We start from the raw sequence: 25,650 nt of genomic DNA, 5'->3' as shown, positions 1-25,650 counted from the left end.
ATATTATATAACAAAGGGCAAGGTCACCAGAGTTCAACTATGTTTATTGTTAATATTTACCACAGTCTCGGGGAACTATGTATATTCGTAATGGGAATAACGGAACGTAATGTTTTTCTTATATTGTGAAAATCAGATCTATTGTTATATGTGTTGATATCAGTCATTTCATAATTATAAGTGTTGGCAGTATAGGTTTGTTTAAAGATATTCGGTTTATTCTGGAGTGGAAAATAATCATTTTTTGGCCAGTAAACGAAACACATTGAGTGACGTGCCATTATTATATTATTATTATTATTATTATTATTATAAATAAATGGAACAAATATATGTATAGAGATCACAGAAATATTTAATACATAGTCAATTACGTGATATCGCCATTCAGTTGTTTAGCACAGTCCAGTACGTTATTTTAAATTATTTCATTGATTGCTATAGTTAAATGTTTAGAATGTTAAACCATTTGAATCTTTTTTTTTCATATAGACGATCGATGGAATACATCGGTGTATGAACATATTCAGCAACCTGACAAATACAAGTAACTAGACGAAGACAAGCCACAAGACTTTCACAAATATAGATAGAGATCGCTGAGAGTACCGTGGCGCCCAGGTCTCATATTCTCAGTAATCGGAGCACTCCCGAGAGTACAGGTTCTTCACCTCACAAATGTTTGGCATGCATTTGAGGTCAATGGGCAGTATAAAAACATGTTAGATTGGAATTAACTAAACATATACTGTAAGTTTTGCCTATGTTGTCACTATAAATAAAAAATAACGCATTTTTAGAAAATAATGGTAACATTACGAAATCTATCTTACTCTCGGTTCTTTCAGTCAGACGTACTCGAAAACCGTCCAGATAACGCTGACACAATTCACAAAATTTAAATCATTGTCTGAGTGTGTGGCGTGACATATTTTTTAAATAATTAGAATATAATCTTAGTTATTAATTTTAAAGTTTTAATGGGGGTCTTCTTTAAGACGAAGAATTACTGTGATGATTTAAAATGTTGCCACTAATTATTGGACGTCTTTAGAAGACGTAATTAAAAATAAAGTTTTATGATTTGAATGGAACGAATGTTAGTTCCTGATTAATGTTTTTTATGTGTCATACACTTTTTATGTGTACCTAAAAATAAAATATAATAAGCAAAAATGATGGCTTTCGAAAGTCACAATTTTAAAGAAAGTTCTGCTCAAATCTCTAAATGTAATACGAAGAAGTTGATTACATTCGACGCAACAAATATCCTTTTCATCATAAATATGCATAAAATAAATGCATAAATGGATCATCGTTGATTGACTGGTTTCAATCAATTACCGTTGAATTTGTTGCACTATGAACACCAGCATATTCCGGCAATAACATTTGTGCCAACTAAATTATAATATATGTCAGACTTTAAGACTTCCTGTCTTGCCACCGAATCTTAAAACGAAGAACGAATTTCATTTTTACGATTTAAATGGTACGAATTATTATTTATGAGTATGACATCAGGCTGAGTATTCCTACACTCAACAATAAAAAATAATAAAAACACAAAGTTTCGAGTCGTTTAACAATAAAATATTAAAAAAATTATTAAAAATTGAAATGACAAATTCCCCGTTGGTGCCTTTTAAAGTAATCCTTTATGAGCTAAACACCAAACATTCCAAAGAAAAGGATGGAATATGCGTGAAAATAAAAACAAATGGGAAATAAAAATGCAAATACCTATTTAAATTTAATTGAAGTTGGTGTGGTTAGTATGATCACTAGAGTGATGTTTTGCTGGTAGTATGATGACAGATGTAAAACATACATGTCCTATTATTTATTTAGACTGACACTCGGATGACAGGCATGGTGCAAACTAAGTGATTTTGTAGTAAAACCGTCACCGTTCATTCGGCAACCCAGAATTAAGCCATGAAATTAATACAAGTATGAAATTATGTGTGTTTGTGAAGTTAGAATGCAACTGGCCCAGTCATGTCTGAGATACAGGTGCAGACGGATTGAAACTACGTCCGAAACAGGACTAATAAGTCGCGTTTCGAGCCGTGACGTAGACAAGGCTAAGAATGTCCATCAAATCTTTAAAACTACTAACGAACATTACTAGACTAAAAAGATAAAACGTCATGTCCGAATCCGACAAAACAACAAGCGGCGTTCAGGCTACGATGAGCACTGTGACTGTCGCGTCATAATTATCGTAAATCTATTAAAACGCTCTATCGCCGTCTGATCTAGAAGGAATGTTTCAAAGTCAGAGTAGGGCAAGGGGGTAGCTGGTACAGGTTAAATAAAATAAAAACGGCAATTTACGGTTTTACAGGAAATAAAATGAAAATTCCATTTACAGTAAAAAAATAGTTTTTTACACTTTACAGATAAAGCAAATTCCTAATTACATTTTACATTTTTATAATATTTTTGATAATTTGAGTTTCAAAATCAAAATTGGAAATTGCTAGCGAATTACGCCATTTAATTTGAAAAATACTTTATACGCTTACAAGAATGAAATAGCTGATTACATTTTACACCTTGCCCATGTCTACGGATTTACGTTTTTTTTATTTAAATAACATTATTACAAAAATAAAAACAAAGCTTACGAAACTACCCCTTACCGACCCTCAAGTCAGTCGTCCGTAGGCCAACGTCGAAGCAACAAGGTCCCGTTTACGAATAAATTAACTTATTTCCATAATAATCCACAACGAAACTTAGCAACCATGGCTAAGATGTGAATAAATAGTGACCGGGATAAACAAATCTCATGAGCGCAAATTCGAAAGTATTCCTACACTAAGCGTGTGATGGCGTTGTTTATTATGTTTCAACGCAAAGGTGGTCATAGTAATCCCCTGGCTGAACGTCAAATGGAGGCGGATTTGAAATTGAAACATGTACTAGTAACTTCAAACGGATTCTGTTTGTATGTAACCCGTAGAATAGTGTACAGGAGAGTGTGCGTTGAGACGGCTCAGTCAAAATAGACGATGGATGCTGTCACGCCAAACAAGGTGATAGAATGTCATGCAATATCCTGTTCTTTTATATCTGGACCAGTAGAAAGTATAAAAAAAAACTGTGTACAATAAATATATAATACATTTGAATTGGTGAAGTGTCAATATTATACAATTAGTCATTGCAATACATTTCAATAGGTTGTATAGCTCGGGGACTACATTTTGATATCAAGGAGATATGAATACTTATTTGTTCCCAGGAGTCAGAAAATGCTGCTGGCAAACATGATCAATAAAAATATATTCATCTAAGAAATATAACGGCAATAAATGTCAGAAATACAATATATAGAAATATACAAAATAGCTCACCCTGACTAGAACAACTCTAAATTGAGTGAAATACAATGCTCCTCAGCTTCAGGTCGCCATTCACACAGCTCGAGCTCTATATGTCAAATATGTGCAATTGCACACATTTTAGTAGATTATCAAGAAAAATGTGCTTGACTGGCAATAAACTCATAAAAATGGGCATAGAATATATATCAAGAACTTTAGCAATGATATCCGAAGGGGATGTGACATTTAATATAAAGTAGAAGTACAATTCAGAAATGTCAAATTGTATAATTGTCATAGACGATATGCTAAAAGTTCAACACAAATTATAAAAAATTCGAAAATATTTTAAATAACAACTTCAGTAACCTCAATTACAAGGATTAAACTTAGCAGAAAACATCAAATGGTTTTCAAGCTTTGAGTGACTGATAAAGATTACAAACTGGATGAAATTGCAGACAGCAAAAAAAGGGTTTGTAAACAGTTTACAAAATGGCGTCTGTCACATGACCTCAGCAGAAGAAGAGTTTTCTCAAAACTACAAAATACATTGAAATAATACATTACATATCCTCTACAGCAATTAATATTAAAAATAAAGTATTTACAATGCATCTCAATGGTACAAATATGAATATTTAAAGACAATATTAATAAGACTCGAGGGTGAACAGCGCCCTCACTCAAGAAGGGTCAATCGCGCTCTTATACACTCAAGAAGAGTGAACAGCACTCTCACAATGCCTTATTTAAATCAGCGACGAAAGAAGAACTTGGCAAGACGAGTGCGGTAGGTAAAATAGTGAGTCCATAATACTGATATAAACGCAGGGAGTCCAGGAACTATAATCAACTGCACGCAGTCCCAATGAGCAGGTGTATCGGCTGGCTCACATTTTTTTAAACTCGAAAAAATTGTCAAACAGAATGAAAAATAACATGTAAAAAAAATACAAGCTTGAAGAATGTTGGTTACTCTTTCAAATTTCGGCAGAGCCATACCTATATTTTACTGATATTTGCAGAATAAATCAAGAAAACCAGACAAATTGACTCCATTTGTGAATAATTAACGGTTTCCCCGAAAGTATAGATTGGCAACAGTCGGGGAGATTATATTCGTTTATTATATATTTGTCCTGTCTCAAGTAAATTATAGAAATATTTCCACGAAATACCCCACTCACTGTGTCATCTCTAATGTGCACCAATCTCTACTGTGCATCAACCTCTACTGTGCATCAATCTCGACTGCGCATCAACATCTACTGTGCATCAATCTGTACTGTGCATCAACCTCTACTGTGCATCAACTTCTACTCTGCATCAACCTCTACTCTGCATCAATGTCTACTGTGCATCAACCGCTACTGTGCATCAACATCTACTGTGCATCAACCTCTACTGTGCATCAATCTATACTGTGCATCAATCTCAACTGTACATCAAGCTCTACTGTGCATCAACCTCTACTGTACATCAACCTCTACTGTGCATCAATCTCTACTGTGCATCAACCACTACTGTGCATCAATCTCTATTGTGCATCAATCTCTTCTTTGCATCAACCTGTACTGTGCATCAACCACTACTGTACATCAATCTCTACTGTGCATCAACCTCTACAGTGCATCACCCTCTACTGTGCATCAACCTCTACTGTGCATCACCCTCTACTGTGCATCAATCTCTACTGTATATCAGCATCTACTGTGCATCAACCTCTACTGTGCATCACCCTCTACTGTGCATCAATCTCTACTGTATATCAGCATCTACTGTGCATCAACATCCACTGTGCATCAACCACTACTGAGCATCAACATCTACCGTGCATCAATCTATACTGTGCATCAACTTCTACTCAGTATCAACCTCTAATGTCCATCAACCTCCACTGTGTACCAACCTCTACTGTATATCAACCTCTACTGTGCACCAACCTCTACTGTGCATCAACTTCTACTGTGTTTCAACCTCTACTGTGCATCGAGCTCAATTGTGCATCAACTTCTACTGTGCATCAACCTCAACTGTGCATCACCCTATACTGTGCATCAACCTCTACCATGCATCAATTTCTACTGTGCATCAATCTCTACTGTGTATCAACCTCTACTGGGCATCAATCTCTACCGCGCATCTACTGTGCATCAATTTCTACTGTGCATCAATCTCTACTGTGTATCAACCTCTACTGTGCATCAATCTCTACTGTGTATCAACCTCTACTGTGCATCAATATCTACTGCACATCTACTGTGCATAAATCTTTACTGTGCATCAACATCTACTGTGCATCAAACTCTACTTTGCATCTAATATGCATCAATCTCTACTGTGTATCAACCTCTACTGTGCATCAATCTCTACTGCACATCTACTGTGCATAAATCTTTACTGTGCATCAACCTCTACTGTGCATCAATCTCTACTTTGCAATAATCTCTACTGTGAATTAACCTCTACTGTACATCAACCTCTACTGTACATCGACCTCTACTGTGCGTCAACCTCCAATGTGCATCAATCTCTACTGTGCATCAACCTCTACTGTGCATCAACCACTACTGTGCATCAATCTCTACTGTGCGCCAATCTCTATTGTGAATTAACCATTACTGTACATCAATCTCTACAGTACATCGACCACTACTGTGGTCAACCTCTAATGTGCATCAATCTCTACTGTGTATCAACCTCTACTGTGCGTAAACCTCTACTGTGCATCAATCTCTACTGTGCATCAACTTCTACTCAGTATCAACCTCTAATGTCCATCAACCTCCTCTGTGTACCAACCTCTACTGTATATCAACCTCTACTGTGCACCAACCTCTACTGTGCATCAACTTCTACTGTGTTTCAACCTCTACTGTGCATCGAGCTCAATTGTGCATCAACTTCTACTGTGCATCAACCTCAACTGTGCATCACCCTATACTGTGCATCAACCTCTACCATGCATCAATTTCTACTGTGCACCAATCTCTACTGTGTATCAACCTCTACTGGGCATCAATCTCTACCGCGCATCTACTGTGCATCAATTTCTACTGTGCATCAATCTCTACTGTGTATCAACCTCTACTGTGCATCAATCTCTACTGTGTATCAACCTCTACTGTGCATCAATATCTACTGCACATCTACTGTGCATAAATCTTTACTGTGCATCAACATCTACTGTGCATCAACCTCTACTTTGCATCTAATATGCATCAATCTTTGCTGTGCATCAACCTCTACTGTACATCAATCTCTACTTTGCATCAATCTCTACTGTGTATCAACCTTTACTGTGCATCAATCTCTACTGCACATCTACTGTGCATAAATCTTTACTGTGCATCAACCTCTACTGTGCATCAATCTCTACTTTGCATCTAATATGCATCAATCTTTGCTGTACATCAACCTCTACTGTGCATCAATCTCTACTTTGCATCAATCTCTACTGTGAATTAACCTCTACTGTACATCAACCTCTACTGTACATCGACCTCTACTGTGCGTCAACCTCCAATGTGCATCAATCTCTACTGTGCATCAACCTCTACTGTGCATCAACCACTACTGTGCATCAATCTCTACTGTGCGCCAATCTCTATTGTGAATTAACCATTACTGTACATCAATCTCTACAGTACATCGACCACTACTGTGGTCAACCTCTAATGTGCATCAATCTCTACTGTGTATCAACCTCTACTGTGCGTAAACCTCTACTGTGCATCAATCTCTACTGTGCATCAACCTCTACTGTGCATCAACCACTACTGTGCATAAACCTCTATTGTGCGTCAATCTCTACTGCGAATTTACTGTGCATCAATCTTTGATGTGCATCAACCTCTACTGTGCATTAATCTCCAATTTGCATCAATCTCTACCGTACATCAATCTCTACTGTGCATCAACCTATACTGTATATCAACCTCTACTGTGAACCAATCATTACTGTGCATCAACGTATACTGTGCATTAACCTACACTGTGTATTAATCTCTACTGTGCATCAAACTCTACTGTGCATCAACATCTACTGCGTATGAATCTCTACTGTACATCAACCTCTACTGTGCATCAACCTCTACTGTGCATCAACCTCTACTGTGCATCACCCTCTACTGTGTATCAATCTCTACTGTTCATCAACCTCTACTGTGCATCACCTTCTACTGTGCATCAACCTCTACTGTGCTTCACCCTCTACTGTGCATCAATTTCTACCGTACATCAATCTCTACTGTGCATCAACCTATACTGTATATCAACCTCTACTGTGAACCAATCATTACTGTGCATCAACGTATACTGTGCATTAACCTAAACTGTGTATTAATCTCTACTGTGCATCAATCTCTACTGTGCATCAACAGCTACTGCGCATGAATCTCTACTGTACATCAACCTCTACAGTGCATCACCCTCTACTGTGCATCAACCTCTACTGTGCATCACCCTCTACTGTGTATCAATCTCTACTGTTCATCAACCTCTACTGTGCATCACCTTCTACTGTGCATCAACCTCTACTGTGCTTCACCCTCTACTGTGCATCAATCTCTACTGTGCATCAACATCTACTGCGAATCAACATCCACTGTGCATCAACCTCTACTGTGTTTCAACCTCTACTCTGTATCGAGCTCTATTGTGCATCAACTTCTACTGTGCATCAACCTCAACTGTGCATCACCCCCTACTGTGCATCAATCTCCACTGTGTATCAACCTCTACTGGGCACCAATCTCTACCGCGCATCTACTGTGCATCAATCTTTGCAGTGCATCAATCTTTACTGTGCATCAACCTCTACTGTGCATCAACCTCTACTGTGCGCCAATCTCCACTGTGAATTAACCTCTACTGTACATCAACCTCTACTGTACATCGACCTCTACTGTGCATCAACCTCCAAAGTGCATCAATCTCTACTGTGCATCAACCTCTACTGTGCGTCAACCTCTACTGTGCATCAATCTCTACTGTGCATCAAACTCTACTGTGCATCAAGCTCTATTGTGCATCAACTTCTACTGTGCATCAACCTCCACTGTGCATCACCCTCTACCGTGCATCATTTCTAGTATGCATTAATCTTTACTGTGTATCAACCTCTAATGTGCATCAATCTCTACTGTGCGCCAATCTCTACTGTGCATCAACCTCTACTGAGCATCAATATCTACTGCGCCTCTACTGTGCATCATTCTTTGCTGTGCATCAACCTCAACTGTGCACCAGCCTCTACTGCGCATCAACCTCTACCATGCATCAATTTCTACTGTGCATCAACCTCTACTGTGCATCAAGCTCTATTGTGCATCAACCTCCATTGTGCATCAACCTCTACTGTGCATAAACCTCTACTGTGCGTCAATCTCTACTTCGAATTTACTGTGCATCAATCTTTGCTGTGAATCAACCTCTAATGTGCATCAATCTCTACTGTGCATCAACCTCTACTGTGCATCAAGCTTTATTGTGCATCAACCTCCACTGTGCATCAACCTCTACTGTGCATAAACCTCTACTGTGCGTCAATCACTGCTTCGAATTTACTGTGCATCAATCTTTGCTGTGCATCAACCTCTAATGTGCATCAATCTCTACTGTGCATCAACCTCTACTGTGCATCAAGCTCTACTGTGCATCGATCTCTACTGTGTATCAACCTACACTGGGCATCAATCTCTACCGCGCATATACTGTGCATCAATCTTTGCTGTGCATCAATCTTTACTGTGCATCAATCTCTACTGCGTGTCTACTGTGCATCAATCTCTACTTTGCATCTAATATGCATCAATCTTTGCTGTGCATCAACCTCTACTGTGCATCAATCTCTACTTTGCATCAATCTCTACTGTGAATTAACCTCTACTGTAAATCAACCTCTACTGTACATCGACCTCTACTGTGCGTCAACCTCCAATGTGCATCAATCTCTACTGTGCATCAACCTCTACTGTGCATCAACCACTACTGTGCATCAATCTCTACTGTGCGCCAATCTCTATTGTGAATTAACCATTACTGTACATCAATCTCTATTGTGCGTCAATCTCTACTGCGAATTTACTGTGCATCAATCTTTGATGTGCATCAACCTCTACTGTGCATTAATCTCCAATTTGCATCAATCTCTACCGTACATCAATCTCTACTGTGCATCAACCTATACTGTATATCAACCTCTACTGTGAACCAATCATTACTGTGCATCAACGTATACTGTGCATTAACCTACACTGTGTATTAATCTCTACTGTGCATCAAACTCTACTGTGCATCAACATCTACTGCGTATGAATCTCTACTGTACATCAACCTCTACTGTGCATCAACCTCTACTGTGCATCAACCTCTACTGTGCATCACCCTCTACTGTGTATCAATCTCTACTGTTCATAAACCTCTACTGTGCATCACCTTCTACTGTGCATCAACCTCTACTGTGCTCCACCCTCTACTGTGCATCAATTTCTACCGTACATCAATCTCTACTGTGCATCAACCTATACTGTATATCAACCTCTACTGTGAACCAATCATTACTGTGCATCAACGTATACTGTGCATTAACCTAAACTGTGTATTAATCTCTACTGTGCATCAATCTCTACTGTGCATCAACATGTACTGCGCATGAATCTCTACTGTACATCAACCTCTACTGTGCATCACCCTCTACTGTGCATCAACCTCTACTGTGCATCACCCTCTACTGTGTATCAATCTCTACTGTTCATCAACCTCTACTGTGCATCACCTTCTACTGTGCATCAACCTCTACTGTGCTTCACCCTCTACTGTGCATCAATCTCTACTGTGCATCAACATCTACTGCGAATCAACATCCACTGTGCATCAACCTCTACTGTGTTTCAACCTCTACTCTGTATCGAGCTCTATTGTGCATCAACTTCTACTGTGCATCAACCTCAACTGTGCATCACCCTCTACTGTGCATCAATCTCCACTGTGTATCAACCTCTACTGGGCACCAATCTCTACCGCGCATCTACTGTGCATCAATCTTTGCAGTGCATCAATCTTTACTGTGCATCAACCTCTACTGTGCATCAACCTCTACTGTGCGCCAATCTCCACTGTGAATTAACCTCTACTGTACATCAACCTCTACTGTACATCGACCTCTACTGTGCATCAACCTCCAAAGTGCATCAATCTCTACTGTGCATCAACCTCTACTGTGCGTCAACCTCTACTGTGCATCAATCTCTACTGTGCATCAAACTCTACTGTGCATCAAGCTCTATTGTGCATCAACTTCTACTGTGCATCAACCTCCACTGTGCATCACCCTCTACCGTGCATCATTTCTAGTATGCATTAATCTTTACTGTGTATCAACCTCTAATGTGCATCAATCTCTACTGTGCGCCAATCTCTACTGTGCATCAACCTCTACTGAGCATCAATATCTACTGCGCCTCTACTGTGCATCATTCTTTGCTGTGCATCAACCTCAACTGTGCACCAGCCTCTACTGTGCATCAACCTCTACCATGCATCAATTTCTACTGTGCATCAACCTCTACTGTGCATCAAGCTCTATTGTGCATCAACCTCCATTGTGCATCAACCTCTACTGTGCATAAACCTCTACTGTGCGTCAATCTCTACTTCGAATTTACTGTGCATCAATCTTTGCTGTGAATCAACCTCTAATGTGCATCAATCTCTACTGTGCATCAACCTCTACTGTGCATCAAGCTCTATTGTGCATCAACCTCCACTGTGCATCAACCTCTACTGTGCATAAACCTCTACTGTGCGTCAATCTCTGCTTCGAATTTACTGTGCATCAATCTTTGCTGTGCATCAACCTCTCATGTGCATCAATCTCTACTGTGCATCAACCTCTACTGTGCATCAAGCTCTACTGTGCATCGATCTCTACTGTGTATCAACCTACACTGGGCATCAATCTCTACCGCGCATATACTGTGCATCAATCTTTGCTGTGCATCAACCACTACCGTGCATCAATCTCTACTTTGCATCAATCTTTACTGTGAATTAACCTCTACTGTACATCAACCTCTACTGTACATCGACCTCTACTGTGCATCAACCTCCAATGTGCATCAATCTCTACTGTGTATCAACCTCTACTGGGCATCAATCTCTACCGCGCATATACTGTGCATCAATCTTTGCTTTCCATCAATCTTTACTGTGCATCAATCTCTACTGCGTGTCTACTGTGCATCAATCTTTGCTGTGCATCAACCTCTACTGTGCATCAACCTCTACTGCGCATCAATCTCTACTGTGTATCAACCTCTACTATGCATCAATCTCTACTGCGCATCTACTGTGATTCAATCTTTACTGTGCGTCAACCTCTACTGTGCATCAATATCTACTGCACAGTAGAGGTTGATGCACAGTAGAGATTGATGCACATTAGAGGTTGATGCACAGCAAAGATTGATGCACAGTAAATTCGAAGTAGAGATTGACGCACAGTAGAGATTGATGCACAGTAGAGGTTGATGCACAGTGGAGGTTGATGCACAGTAGAGATTGATGCACAGTAGAGGTTGATGCACAGTAGAGGTTGATTTCACAGTAGAGATTCATGCATATTAGAGGTTGACGCACAGTAGAGGTCGATGTACAGTAGAGATTGATGTACAGTTATGGTTAATTCACAGAAGAGATTGGCGCATAGTAGAGATTGATGCACAGTAGAGGTTGATGCACAGCAAAGATTGATACACAGTAGATGCGCGGTAGAGATTGATGGCCAGTAGAGGTTGATACATAGTAGAGATTGATGCACAGTAGATCTTTGCTGTGCATCAACCTCTACTACTGTACATCAACCTCTACTGTACATCGACCTCTACTGTGCATCAAGCTCCAATGTGCATCAATCACTACTGTGCATCAACCTCTACTGTGCGTCAAACTCTACTGTGCATCATCTTCTACTGTGCATCAACCTCTACTGTGTATCAAGCTCTATTGTGCATCAACTTCTACTGTGCATCAACCTCTACTGTGCGCCATTCTCTGCTGTGCATCAACCTCTACTGTGCATCAATATCTACTGCGCCTCTACTGTGAATCAATCTTTGCTGTGCATCAACCTCTACTGTGGATCAATCTCTACTGTGCGCCAATCTCTACTGTGAATTAACCATAACTGTACATCAACCTCTACTGTACATCGACCTCTACTGTTTGTCAACCTCTAATGTGCATCAATCTCTACTGTGCATCAACCTTTACTGTACATCAATATCTACTGCGCCTCTACTGTGAATCAATCTTTGCTGTGCATCAACCTCTACTGTGGATCAATCTCTACTGTGCGCCAATCTCTACTGTTAATTAACCATAACTGTACATCAATCTCTACTGTACATCGACCTCTACTGTGCGTCAACCTCTAATATGCATGAATCTCTACTGTGCATCAACCTCTACTGTGCATCAACCTCTACTGTGCATCAATCTCTACTGTGCATCAACCTCTGCTGTGCATCAACCTCTACTGCGCATAAACCTCTACTGTGCGTCAATCTCTACTGCGAATTTACTGTGCATCAATCTTTGCTGTGCATCAACCTCCAATGTACATCAATCTCTACTGTGCATCAACCTCTACTGTGCACCAAGCTCTATTGTGCATCAACTTCTAATGTGCATCAACCTCCACTGTGCATCACCCTCTACCGTGCATCATTCTAGTATGCATTAATCTTTACTGTGTATCAACCTCTAATGTGCATCACTCTCTACTGTGCGCCAATCTCTACTGTGCATCAACCTCTAATGTACATCAATATCTACTGCGCCTCTACTTTGCATCATTCTTTGCTGTGCATCAACCTCAACTGTGCACCACCCTCTACTGTGCATCAACCTCTACCATGCATCAATTTCTACTGTGCATCAATCTCTACTGTGTATCAACCTCTACTGGGCATCAATCTCTACCGCGCATCTACTGTGCATCAATCTTTGCTGTGCATCAATCTTTACTGTGCATCAATCTCTACTGCGTGTCTACTGTGCATCAATCTTTGCTGTGCATCAACCTCTTCTGTGCATCAACCTCTACTGCGCATCAATCTCTACTGTGCATCAATCTCTACTGTGCATCAATCTCTACTGCGCATCTACTGTGCATCAAGTTTAACTGTGTGTCAACCTCTACTGTGCATCAATCTCTACTTTGCATCTTGTGCATCAATCTTTGCTGTGCATCAACCTCTACTGTGCATCAATCTCTACTTTGCATCAATCTTTACTGTGAATTATCCTCTACTGTACATCAACCTCTACTGTACATCGACCTCTACTGTGCATCAACCTCCAATGTGCATCAATCACTACTGTGCATCAACCTCTACTGTGCGTCAACCTCTACTGTGCATCAATCTCTACTGTGCATCAACCTCTACTGTGTATCAAGCTCTATTGTGCATCAACCTCCACTGTGTGCCATTCTCTGCTGTGCATCAACATCTACTGTGCATCAATATCTACTGCGCCTCTACTGTGCATCAATCTTTGCTGTGCATCAACCTCTACTGTGCATCAATCTCTACTGTGCGCCAATCTCTACTGTGAATTAACCATAACTGTACATCAATCTCTACTGTACATCGACCTCTTCTGTGCGTCAACCTCTAATATGCATGAATCTCTACTGTGCATCAACCTCTACTGTGCATCAATCTCTACTGTGCGCCAATCTCTACTGTGAATTAACTATAACTGTACATCAACCTCTACTGTACATCGACCTCTACTGTGCGTCAACCTCTAATTTGCATCAATCTCTGCTGTGCATCAACCTTTACTGCACATCAATTTTAACTGCGCATCTACTGTGCATTAATCTTTGCTGTGCATCAACCTCTACTGTGCATCAATCTCTGCTGTGCGCCAATCTCTACTGTGAATTAACCATTACTGTACATCAATCTCTACTGTACATCGACCTCTACTGTGGTCAACCTCTAATGTGCATCAATCTCTACTGTGCATCAACCTCTACTGTGGATCAATCTTTGATGTGCATCAACCTCTACTGTGCATCAATCTCTACTGTGCATCAACCTCTACTGTGCATCAATCTCTACTGTGCATCGACCTCTACTGTGCGTCTACCTCTACTGTGCATAAACCTCTACTGTGCGTCAATCTCTACTGCGAATTTACTGTGCATCAATCTTTGCTGTGCATCAACCTCTACTGTGCATCAATCTCTACTGTGCATCAACCTCTACTGTGCATCAATCTTTACTGTGCATCAATCTTTACTGTGCACCAACCTCTACTGTGCATCAATCACTACTGTGCATCAATCTCTACTGTGCATCAATCTTTACTGTGCACCAACCTCTACTGTGCATCAATCTCTACTGTGCATCAATCTTTACTGTGCATCAACCTCTTATTTGCATCAACCTCTACTGTACGTCGATCTCTACTGTGCTCAGATTTTCAGAAAGACAATTAATTAATTAATTGATTTATTGATCGATATTTTTATCTCTCATTCAACAGAAACAAGCCATACTGGCATGAAACCAACAACTCATGTCATGCATTTATTTGTGGTCAATGGTAAAAATTCCTGCATGTGAAATCGATGACTGCCAATGCTGTGAAATCCATCCAGTTATCCAGTAAGTGGGGGTATTGAGAGTATAACAAAAGTTGATAGAAACATAGACGCTGAATCTAAGCATAGTGGCAATGCGAGAGAGACCAATCACGTATTCTTTACTCAGAATGCTGGTGATGATCGTGGTGCACAATCAGTGCGAAACACTTCACTCGAGCGCAAGGACCCAATTCCTGAGAAGCCAGCTGTGCAAGGTCACGCATCCTGGTACTTTATGCATGACCACTAAAGGTCGCACATCGTGTTACTTTATACATGTGCTCTAAAAGTCATACATGCTGGTTCTTTTACTGGAGATGAATTCACTGTCAATAAAGATTTCTCAATTACTGCTCTAAAAAGAGCCATATCTCTTACATACTTTGACAAACACCAGTTTAACTCATGGTGATCGATAACGCTGTCAAATTCTGTCCAGGATAGCTGTATTTAGTGATCATTGTATGGTTATTTGTGGTTTTAACTTTCTGCGTATGAAATCATATCGCTGCTGTGGACAGCCAACATATTTCTGCTGGATTTCCGTGGCTCTCCTGACACAAAACAATCGACAAAACAATCCAAAAGAATAAACTACACAACATAGCCAAATCAGGAAGAGAAAAATGTACGGTATGCATGAAAATATAAATACTAAATAAATGTCAGTGGATAAAATATTTGCAAAAAATTAAATCCTGCAAATGCCAATATTGCAAAATGAGTCAGTCGAGAACTTTAAAGCGCGGTGGTCGTCGCGCTGCGCGTGTTCGAGTTTCATGACAATAAACAATGAATTTTACACGCGTTGTATACGTCGCTATGAGTCCCATATCGAACAGGACGCGGCACGGCGACTACCGCCCTTTAAATCTTATTTATTAGGATTCCTGCGTGAAGTTACAAGGATAGGAACAATGCATTATTTCTGTTCAGGTTATGTAATAAATTCTCTTACTTATATTTGATGAGTATTTTTGTGAGTGTACATGTATGAACTAAAATACATGTATATACACTAATTAAAATTATCAAAACTTCAAATGCAAAAGTATATTATGCAGTGAGGGAATTATCCAGAGTGATTTTGGATTTGTTAAAAATTAGCCAAAATGCTCAAAATTGGTGGCGGGAATTAATTACTAAGCCTGTTAGTCATAAACAAGTTGCTCGCCTGATATCGGTATTAAAGATTGGTTTGATTATTTTTCCAATTTGTTTCAAGATAATACCACTGAGTGGGACACTCCTAGTTGCACGGAGTTTTACAATGAAGCGAAAAATGTTGTTGACAATACAAGATCGACAGTCGATCCTGTTTTAGATAGCCTTACAATTGCGTGTACCACTCTGGATTGTGAAATCACCTTCCGGGAACTTGATAATTCGCTTGTGAAATTAAAAAACAATAAATCCCCTGGTCTAGATGGTCTCCCTTCTGAATTTTTCAAAAATGCGCCAAGCCAATTAAAAACTTTCATGCTTCTACTATTTAATAAAATTCTTATCACTGATGTTTATTCTGATCAATGGGTTTCGGGTCTAATCTTTCCCCTTCATAAAAATGTTTCATACGGCAATGTAAACAATTATAGAGGCATAACTCTGTTGCCTTCCATAGCTAAATTATTATTTTCATATGGCTTTGGTGAGGCCTGGATAAACCAAGGCGTTGGCAATATCAATTTGTTTATTTTGTTGTTTAAAGAAAGGTGAAATAACATTGATATTCAGGAATGGCACACTGATGTAAATAACTCCCCCAAACTTGATATGTATGCTAAATTTAAACAGCTTTTTGGCAAGGAAAAGTACTTAAACTGTATTGATAAACCATATTTTCGAAGAGCTTTGTGTAGGTTCCGAATGTCAATAAATCAATTGAGAATTGAAGCAGATAGGCGATTGAAAAATTAGAGATCAGAGCGTATTCGTATTTTTTGTACTACAAACCAGGTTAAAGATGAATACCACTTTTGTTTAATTTGCCTTTTTTACAGTGATCTGGGAAGAAAATACATCTCCGAATTAATGATTTCATTTCCAACTGTTTTCCAACCAATTTATTCTTTAATGTCCTCAGGCAGTGTTACCGTTATACGTGATCTTTCAAAATTTATTTTCTATGCTATGCAAAGACAAGACCTGAATTGTGATACGAGTTTTCTTGACTAGCCCTCATATGTGTAAATATTTACTTTATATCTGATTTGTACCTAAAGGCCGGTGGCCTATGTACTTGAATAAACGTATTATTATAGTTAGTCATAAAAGGTCTATAGAGTTTTACAAATATGTTGGTGTCTTGTGTATTATACCGGTGCTATGATTGTAATGATTTGTATTGCTCACCAACATTAACATGAATATTTAAACAATAATGTACTCCCGGGTACATTATTGTTTTATTAGTTTGTTACATTGGCAATATCAGTGAATTTTTATACGTCAAAACTAATATAACTTGGAAGAAACGACCGAATACATTCAACAGATTCGCGTCAACATTATATGGGCCTTGTAATCTGTATACTATGACAGAACCCCACACCCTTCCCGTGGCTTTCGTTGCGTATCGAAGTTATTTTCACGAGTAATGCGGTGTATCCTGCGGCCGTACAATTGAGGCTAGATTGCACTATTTCAATACAGGCAATAATTAGAATGATTTTACCTTACTCGTCTCGTCCCTCTTTTGGAGCATTGTTATTTTTGAGTTCACGTTCAGCTAAGCGCCCATTCTTTCCATAATGTACCAAATTCCACTGTTTGGTCATGAAGGCTAGACTCTGAGCAGTGTTCTTGAATCCCGGTAATCAAATTGATATAAAACAGCATTGATAAAACAGAATTGAAGATTTTATCACAAGATGAACAAATCTGAGAACGGTCTATCTGAGGTAACTATATGTATAACATAAAAGCCATCAGATTTGCAATTTTTTACCAGAATTCGAAAATATCACTTTTTACCAAAAAGGACAACAACAATATTCATTAAAATTAAAGAATTGAAAATATAATCACCCGTAGTTTAGGGGGGGTTCGGTCGAACCCCTAAATTTTAGAAGTGAATAGATTTATGATCGTAGATTAGAACAAAATAAAACAAACAGTATTAATTAAAATAATTATCATCGTTTAAATCACTTGACTCAGTGAGGTTTCTATCAGACTCAGTCGAAATTGCATAGTAATGAGCATTTAGGTGGCAACGAGCTTTAAATGTCAATCGTGAAGTTACGCTGTCTCAGTTCAACAACAGGTTGTTATAAATGGGCAAGCTTTTATTCGTTGATTCCGCGATGGTGTAATGAAGATCGCGTTCAAGCAGCTGATGTTAAATATTAAAGCAACATTGAAACACTAATGTAATGGTAGTCTCTCTCTGAAGGATGTGGTGGTCCTGAATAGGTCCGTTTGTCTTGTGCTAGTATATGCTCAGTTAGTAAAGTGTGGGGTTCGAACGGGATTGAGACGGCAACACTACACTGTACTTTCATATTGGTTTATTAGTTTTGTATTCTTCAAGTTAATGATGGCATATATACTGTTTTGTTCGAAGTGTATCGGCTAAATGTAGTCAACTTATTGTAGACCGCTGCTAAACTGCTACTATATGCATATTATTTTACCGCCCTCTAAACACAGATTTACAGTAAACCAAAAAATGTACGTACTGCAAAAAACTTAGTAGTATGCCATTGGTTAGTGCATTTAATTTATTTGATGCAATCATTGTGCCAGCTATTTCTTAAGGTAGCGATGTGGGGGTACTAAAATTCGGAAATCGAGAGGGTACAGACAACATTTTGCAGATATCTTAGCATTAATAGTTGTACAACAATGTAGCGATGTTAGACGAATGTGGAAGGTTGCCATTGTGCTGTGGTTATTTCAAGCGTTGTATCTTATATTGGTAAAATTAAATAATAAATAGCTGGAACCCCAAAACATGTTATATCATGCATAACATGATTAGACAAGACCGACAGACTTACTTGCGAAACCCACATAAAAATCTTCTGTTCAAATATAGTTTCAAAATTGCCTGATTTGAAAAACAAGTTGCAGATACTGCAAATTTCTTAGGGATATTTACTCAAAGAATAAAAACAAGCAGCCTATCGGCTGAGATAGCTCCGCTGTTAGCAATGCACATTTCAATTAAAGAACTGAAAACATCATTAGAAAATGAACAATATGAATAGTATCAAAGCAATCGGACTTACAGTTTTTAACAAGAAGTCGAAAATATCACTTTTTACCAAAAATGTCAAAAATATTCACCAAAATTAGAGAATTAAAGATATCATTACAAAATGAACAAATCTGAGAGAGGTCCACATGTAGTACCTATAGATGTAATATCAAAGCAATTGCACTTGCGGTTTTTAACAAGAAGTCGAAAATATAAGTTTTTACCAAAAATGACAAAAATATTCACCAAAATTAGAGAATTAAAGATATCAACATGAAATGAACAAACCTAAGAGAGGTCTACCCAAGGTACATATACACCAAGTATCAAAGCATTTAGGCTTGAGTTTTCAAGAAGAAGTCGAAAAAGTAAAACATTGACACGGACGACGACGGACGACGGACGACGACGGACAATCACTCATATGATAAGCTCCGCTCGACAAAGTCGACAGCGGAGCTAAAAATTGTTGTCAGCAAGAATGGCATGCCTCAATTTCACAATCATCCAGGCTGTGTACTTTCGGAAAAATCAATGTAGTATTATAACCTGGGAGATTTATTGGCAAGCAATTATAGACTAAAATATATACTGACGAGTTTTCGCTGTTTTGGCCGTAAACATGATGTTGAATTAGGCAGACACACAAAAATAGGGTTAGATTACAGTTTGCAGTGATACGTTTGAATTTAGCATTATAAAAAATGAAATTCACATTGTCTTTATATGTCCATTTTATAATGATCTAAGGGCTGATCTTTCGTCAATAATTTTATGCAATTATGCGATACTGACAGTCTGGGCTAGACTGGCGCAGTCGGAGCGATTAATTTGTTTTTGTAGTTTAAATAAAATAAAAAAATTCGCGAATTGCAGGTGTTAGCGCAAAATCACCACGACTGGTTTAATCTGCAGGAAATTCATTGCTATTAAATATTCATGAGCACATATTATAATGAGATGCGAGCGGAAATACGTGCAACATGGTAAAGGTCACACTGCAGACCCAACATGGCAGCACGTTGAAATTCGAGTTTGTCTTAGTTGTCGTTTCTAATTCATCACAATGTGTAAACAAGCAGCCAGTCGGCTGAGATAGCTCCACTGTTAGCAATGCACATTTCAATTAATATATAGTATCAAAGCAATGGGACTTGCTGTTTCCAACAAGAATTTAAAAATATAACTTTTCACCAAAAATGACAAAAATATTCACCAAAATTAGAGAAAAATAGAGAAATGAAGATATTATTACAAAATGAACAAATCTGAGAGAGGTTCACATGTAGTACCTATATATGTAATATCAAAGCAATTGGACTTGTAGTTTTTAACAAGAAGTCGAAAATATCATTTTTTCCCAAAATGACAAAAATATTCACCAAAATTAGAGAATTGAGGATATCATTACAAAATGAACAAATCTGAGAGAGGTCTACTCAAGGTACATATACACCAAGTATCAAAGCATTCAGGCTTATAGTTTTCAAGAAGAAGTCAAACAAGTAAAACATTGACACGGACGACGGCGGACAACGGACAATCACTCATATGATAAGCTTACAAAGTCGACAGCGGAGCTAAAAATTATCTCGTACTGTCGTAGAATTGAAACAAAAATCGGATGCTACAATCAGCCGACTTCTTCTCGGCCAGAGGTCAGTGGAAGAGACGTTGTGATTGGCTTAGATGATTGTCAATTAGAACACTCATTAACATAATTACCCATTGAAAAATCGACGGGTTCCTGTAGTGTCGATAGAGAGCCATGCAGAATAAACTAGTCGGGGTGATTTCGCAATTACGAGCGAAAAAGCTCGTGAGTAGCATTCTACCTTAAAATGCTTGGACAATAATGCTAAGATACGTACAGTCTTGTCTTTTTTGTGTACAACATTTTGCCGTAATGGATCAAGGGTGTGTTTATCTGTGGGTAGGGAATGGCCTAGGACCCCTTCTCTAAAATGGTAAAATAGTTCAAAAATGTTATGTGGAATAACTTGCCAACGTAACACAAAGTAAACCAATTGAATATAAATCGAATATATAAAAATGTATGTAACAGAGCTCAAACACACTTTTTGAGCATTATAAAATATCAATACACTCATGGCATACACTACATAAATATTACACAGAATACATGTACATGCCCATCATAATATGGACACAGACTGTAGTACACTACATAAATATTACACAGAATACATTTACACATCCACCATAATATGGACACAGACTGTAGTACACTACATCATATTACACGGGATACATCTACATGTCCACCATAATATGGACACAGACTGTAGTAAACTACACAAATATTACGCGGAATACATGTACATGTCTACCATTCCTTGTTTTTTCAAACTTCCTAATATTGTAACGTTGCTGAACAATATGAACTTTCATGTGTGTTTTTAGGCTGCATTTGTTTTTATAAAACTTTTCACATTCTTTACATTTGTATGGTTGCTGGCCGATATTCGTTATCATGTGTGTTTTCAGATTGCTTTTCCAGGTAAAACACTTGTTGCATTCTTTACATTGGTAGGGTTGCTCACCAGTATGCACTCTCATGTGTGTTTTCAGACTGCTTTTCATGGTAAAACACTTGTTGCATTCTTTACATTGGTATGGTTGCTCACCAGTATGCACTCTCATGTGTGTTTTCAGACTGCTTTTCATGGTAAAACACTTGTTGCATTCTTGACATTGGTATGGTTGCACACCAGTATGCACTCTCATGTGTGTTTTCAGACTGCCTTTCCGGGTAAAACACTTGTTGCATTTTTCACATTGGTATAGTTTATCACCAGTATGCACACTCATGTGTGTTTTCAGACTGCTTTTCCTGGTAAAACACTTGTTGCATTCTTTACATTGGTATGGTTGATCACCAGTATGCACTCTCATGTGTGTTTTCAGACTGTATTTCAGGGTAAAACACTTGTTGCATTCTTTACATTGGTATGGTTGCTCACCAGTATGCACTCTCATATGTCTTTTCAGACTGTATTTCATGGTAAAACACTTGTTGCATTCTTTACATTGGTATGGTTGCTCACCAGTATGCACTCTCATGTGTGTTTTCAGACTGCCTTTCTGGATAAAACGCTTGTTGCATTCTTTACATTGGTACGGTTGCTCACAAGTATGCACTCTCATGTGTGTTTTCAGGTTGCCTTTCTGGATAAAACGCTTGTTGCATTCTTTACATTGGTACGGTTGCTCACAAGTATGCACTCTCATGTGTGTTTTCAGGTTGCCTTTCAGGGTAAAACACTTGTTGCATTCTTTACATTGGTACGGCTGCTCACCAGTATGCACTCGCATGTGTGTTTTCAGATTGCCTTTTGTGGTAAAACACTTGTTGCATTCTTTACATTGGTATGGCTGCTCACCAGTATGCACTCTCATGTGTGTTTTCAGACTGCTTTTCATGGTAAAACACTTGTTGCATTCTTTACATTGGTATGGCTGCTCATCTGTATGCACTCCCACGTGTGTTTTCAGATTGTTTTTCCAGGTAAAACGTTTGTCACAAACTTTACATTGATATGGTTGCTCACCAGTATGCTCTCTCATGTGTGTTTTCAGGTAGCCTTTCTTGGTAAAACACTTGTTGCATTCTTTACATTGGTATGGTTGCTCAGCTGTATGCACTCTCATGTGTGTTTTCAGGTGGACTTTCTGCGTAAAACGCTTGTCACAAACTTTACAATGGTATGGTTGCTCACCAGTATGCACTCTCATGTGTCTTTTCAGTACGGCTTTCACAGTAAAACACTTGTCATAGTATTTACATTGGTATTGTTGATCAGTATGCAGACTGACGTCACTCTGGTATTGTTCCTTGTTTGACATATTCCTGGTACTTAACTGTTCAATCGTTCCCTGCAAATAATAATACATTTAATTTCCTCAGTTAGTATTATATGTGAATTAAGTGTCTTGAACAAGGTCAAATACAAGTACTCAAATTGCCAGGTAATTTGCAGTTCCAAAATAATGTATAATGAGTGCTTATGGTACGAATTGCATTAATTCAGGAACTTGATGTAAGCATATAGCGGTCATGCTGGGTTCTCTTTTTTAAAGTGTTAGTAAAATTCATAATTGAGGAAGTAAAGCAAAATATAACAAACAAATTCCATATACATGTACACACTATGTAAATTCTACCAATTTATTTCCAGTTTTTTTGTAAATTGTGAAAAAAACAAAACAGTGAAACTGTTGATCACCTTACCCATTATTAGTGAACTATACTGTTCAGCCATCTTGAATTAGATTATGAAACATATGCTCTTGCATAAACCCGGTATATGTATGTATGATCTGATATGCGTTCATGAAGTTTGAATGAGAATAGCTTGGAGTTGAAATTATAAGTTCTCGTGTTCAGACTGGGTCTAATAAGAATCACCAGAAACGCTGGAATCAACCACCATCCATATAAATAATTTATTTTTCTATTCATTAATGAACTAATGAAATGCAGATTCATTAAAACAATATATATGTATTTATGACGCAATACTTGAAGATGCAAGGTCACAATAACAATATTTATTTAAAACTAAATACATGTAGACTTGTAAAGTGGTAAATACACTTGAAAGAACACATGATGGTGAGTATAACAAGTGTTTTAAATCTGTCCTGTAATTCTGTCTAGTCTTGGGTGCAACTGTTAATTCCAGAGAGATTTCATTTTTTGGTGTGATTGTGGGCACTGTGATATCTCTTTTAGCATTTGGTGCTAGCTTCTAAAACCTCTGAAATTCAAATCATAAAAGTACATCTGCAATTTCATTCTGTTTGCCCGGAAGGTAGGATACTGTCACAATGAAGTTATTGTGCATAGCAAATGCATTGATGGTGTGACAGCAAGATTAAGCCCTTCCTTTCTTGATAATATTGTCGCAGTTAAATTGAATTCTGTGCTCTGATCATTGTCTCCCCATAACATAACGGCAATAACAATTGGATGGTGTTTAAGGGCCATAGAAAATCATTACTGCGATCCAAATTTAGTTTCACAGGCTGACTTCACTAAACCAGAGTGCCATCAGTGAATATCTGTAAATCTGTTGCCCAATTTCACTGTTGAAGAACATATGAATCCCATTCCAACCTTGTAGAAAATGTTAACACATTGCAAGTTCAAAATGACAGTCTCGGTTTAAGGAAATATGGGGGTACAGTTTTGATACTTACACTGATAAATACTGTAAATATTCTCCCAGGTTTTGTGTTAGCATGATAAATGCTGTCAAATACAAAGGAGTCTTTCCAGATAGCCTGTTTTGTATGTATGTATGTATGTATGTATGTATGTATGTATGTATGTATGTATGTATGTGTGTGTGTGTGTGTGTGTGTGTGTGTGTGTGTCTGTCCATTCCACTGATATAGTATGTTGGTTTTAACGAAACACGGTGCATATATACTATGGGCTAATGCGCAGACTTAATTATGTTTTGACTTGATTTTATAAATTTTTGTTAAAACCCATGTATATTTGCAAAAAATTAGTCAATTATCGGTTTTACCACTGATATCTCAGGTACTAATCATCACATTTCACAACGAAACTTACATGAATACATAGGACAATGCACAGACAAATATGTGAGATACTAATTATCTAATTTACATAATTAATCAATTTTCAGCTCGTGATATTTCAAGTACTATTCATCACTTTTCAATGAAACTTGGTACATAGATGCTCTAGAACAATGCAGAGACCTAATTAATTTTGGGTAAAAATGTGTGCATATTAATCAACTAATTTGAATAATTAGTTAATTTTGGCTTTTACACTGATATCGCAAACACTAATACCGATTTTAGTGAATGGTTCTTGCTTAAAATTGGCTAAATAATATGCAAATTAGATAATTATTATGCACAGGTTAAATAAAAAAATAACCAGGTCTGCACAGTAGCCCTGAGCATCTTTGTAACAAGTTTCATTAAAATCTGATAATTGGTTCTTGAGATATCAGTGGAAAAGTCCCCCCCCCCACACACACACACAGACATACACAGTATTGACTGCTAAATCTTCCATTGTGTGATTCACACAATGGAGTCAAAAATAGTTTGGGAGAGGATCTAGTTTTATGTTCACTGTTTACAAAGGCCTACTACCGATACTCGCATAAATTGAGTTGCGATTTAAATTCAACATACATACATGCTGGTTGGTTTTATCGCATTCCCACTGACTGTGATTTTATGAACAACGTACTATTCTCCCTAGAATACAAACATCATGGTGGTACCGCCACAGTGCTTTCGTTTGTCCTCAGACTACTATATAGAATATTAATAGGAAGAAAACTTCCAACATATTTGTACGTACACATGATCCAAACAGTGTGATCATGGACGTAACTTGATAGTACGTCCATGGTTTGATATAGCGCAAGGCAAGT

The 25,650-nt window shown here is 38.1% G+C and overlaps 1 protein-coding gene across 1 annotated transcript in view; it reads right to left on the bottom strand.

The window, feature by feature from the left end:
- LOC146735013 (uncharacterized) overlaps window positions 1–23,484 on the bottom strand; it is a 28,276-nt gene extending 4,792 nt beyond the window's left edge. Inside the window, exons 1-2 of the mRNA XM_085507318.1 lie at window positions 23,449–23,484; window positions 21,850–23,098 (exon numbers count right to left, since the gene is read on the bottom strand). Coding sequence (XP_085363444.1) covers window positions 21,850–23,098; window positions 23,449–23,484 — 1,285 coding nt within the window. The remainder of the gene's footprint in view (window positions 1–21,849; window positions 23,099–23,448) is intronic.
- Window positions 23,485–25,650: the final 2,166 nt, after the last annotated feature.

This window comes from Saccoglossus kowalevskii, chromosome 13, assembly GCF_978046115.1.
Source record: "Saccoglossus kowalevskii chromosome 13, keSacKowa6.1, whole genome shotgun sequence".
NCBI classification, from domain to species: Eukaryota; Metazoa; Hemichordata; class Enteropneusta; family Harrimaniidae; genus Saccoglossus; species Saccoglossus kowalevskii.
This window is presented reverse-complemented; position numbering and strand designations above follow the sequence as displayed.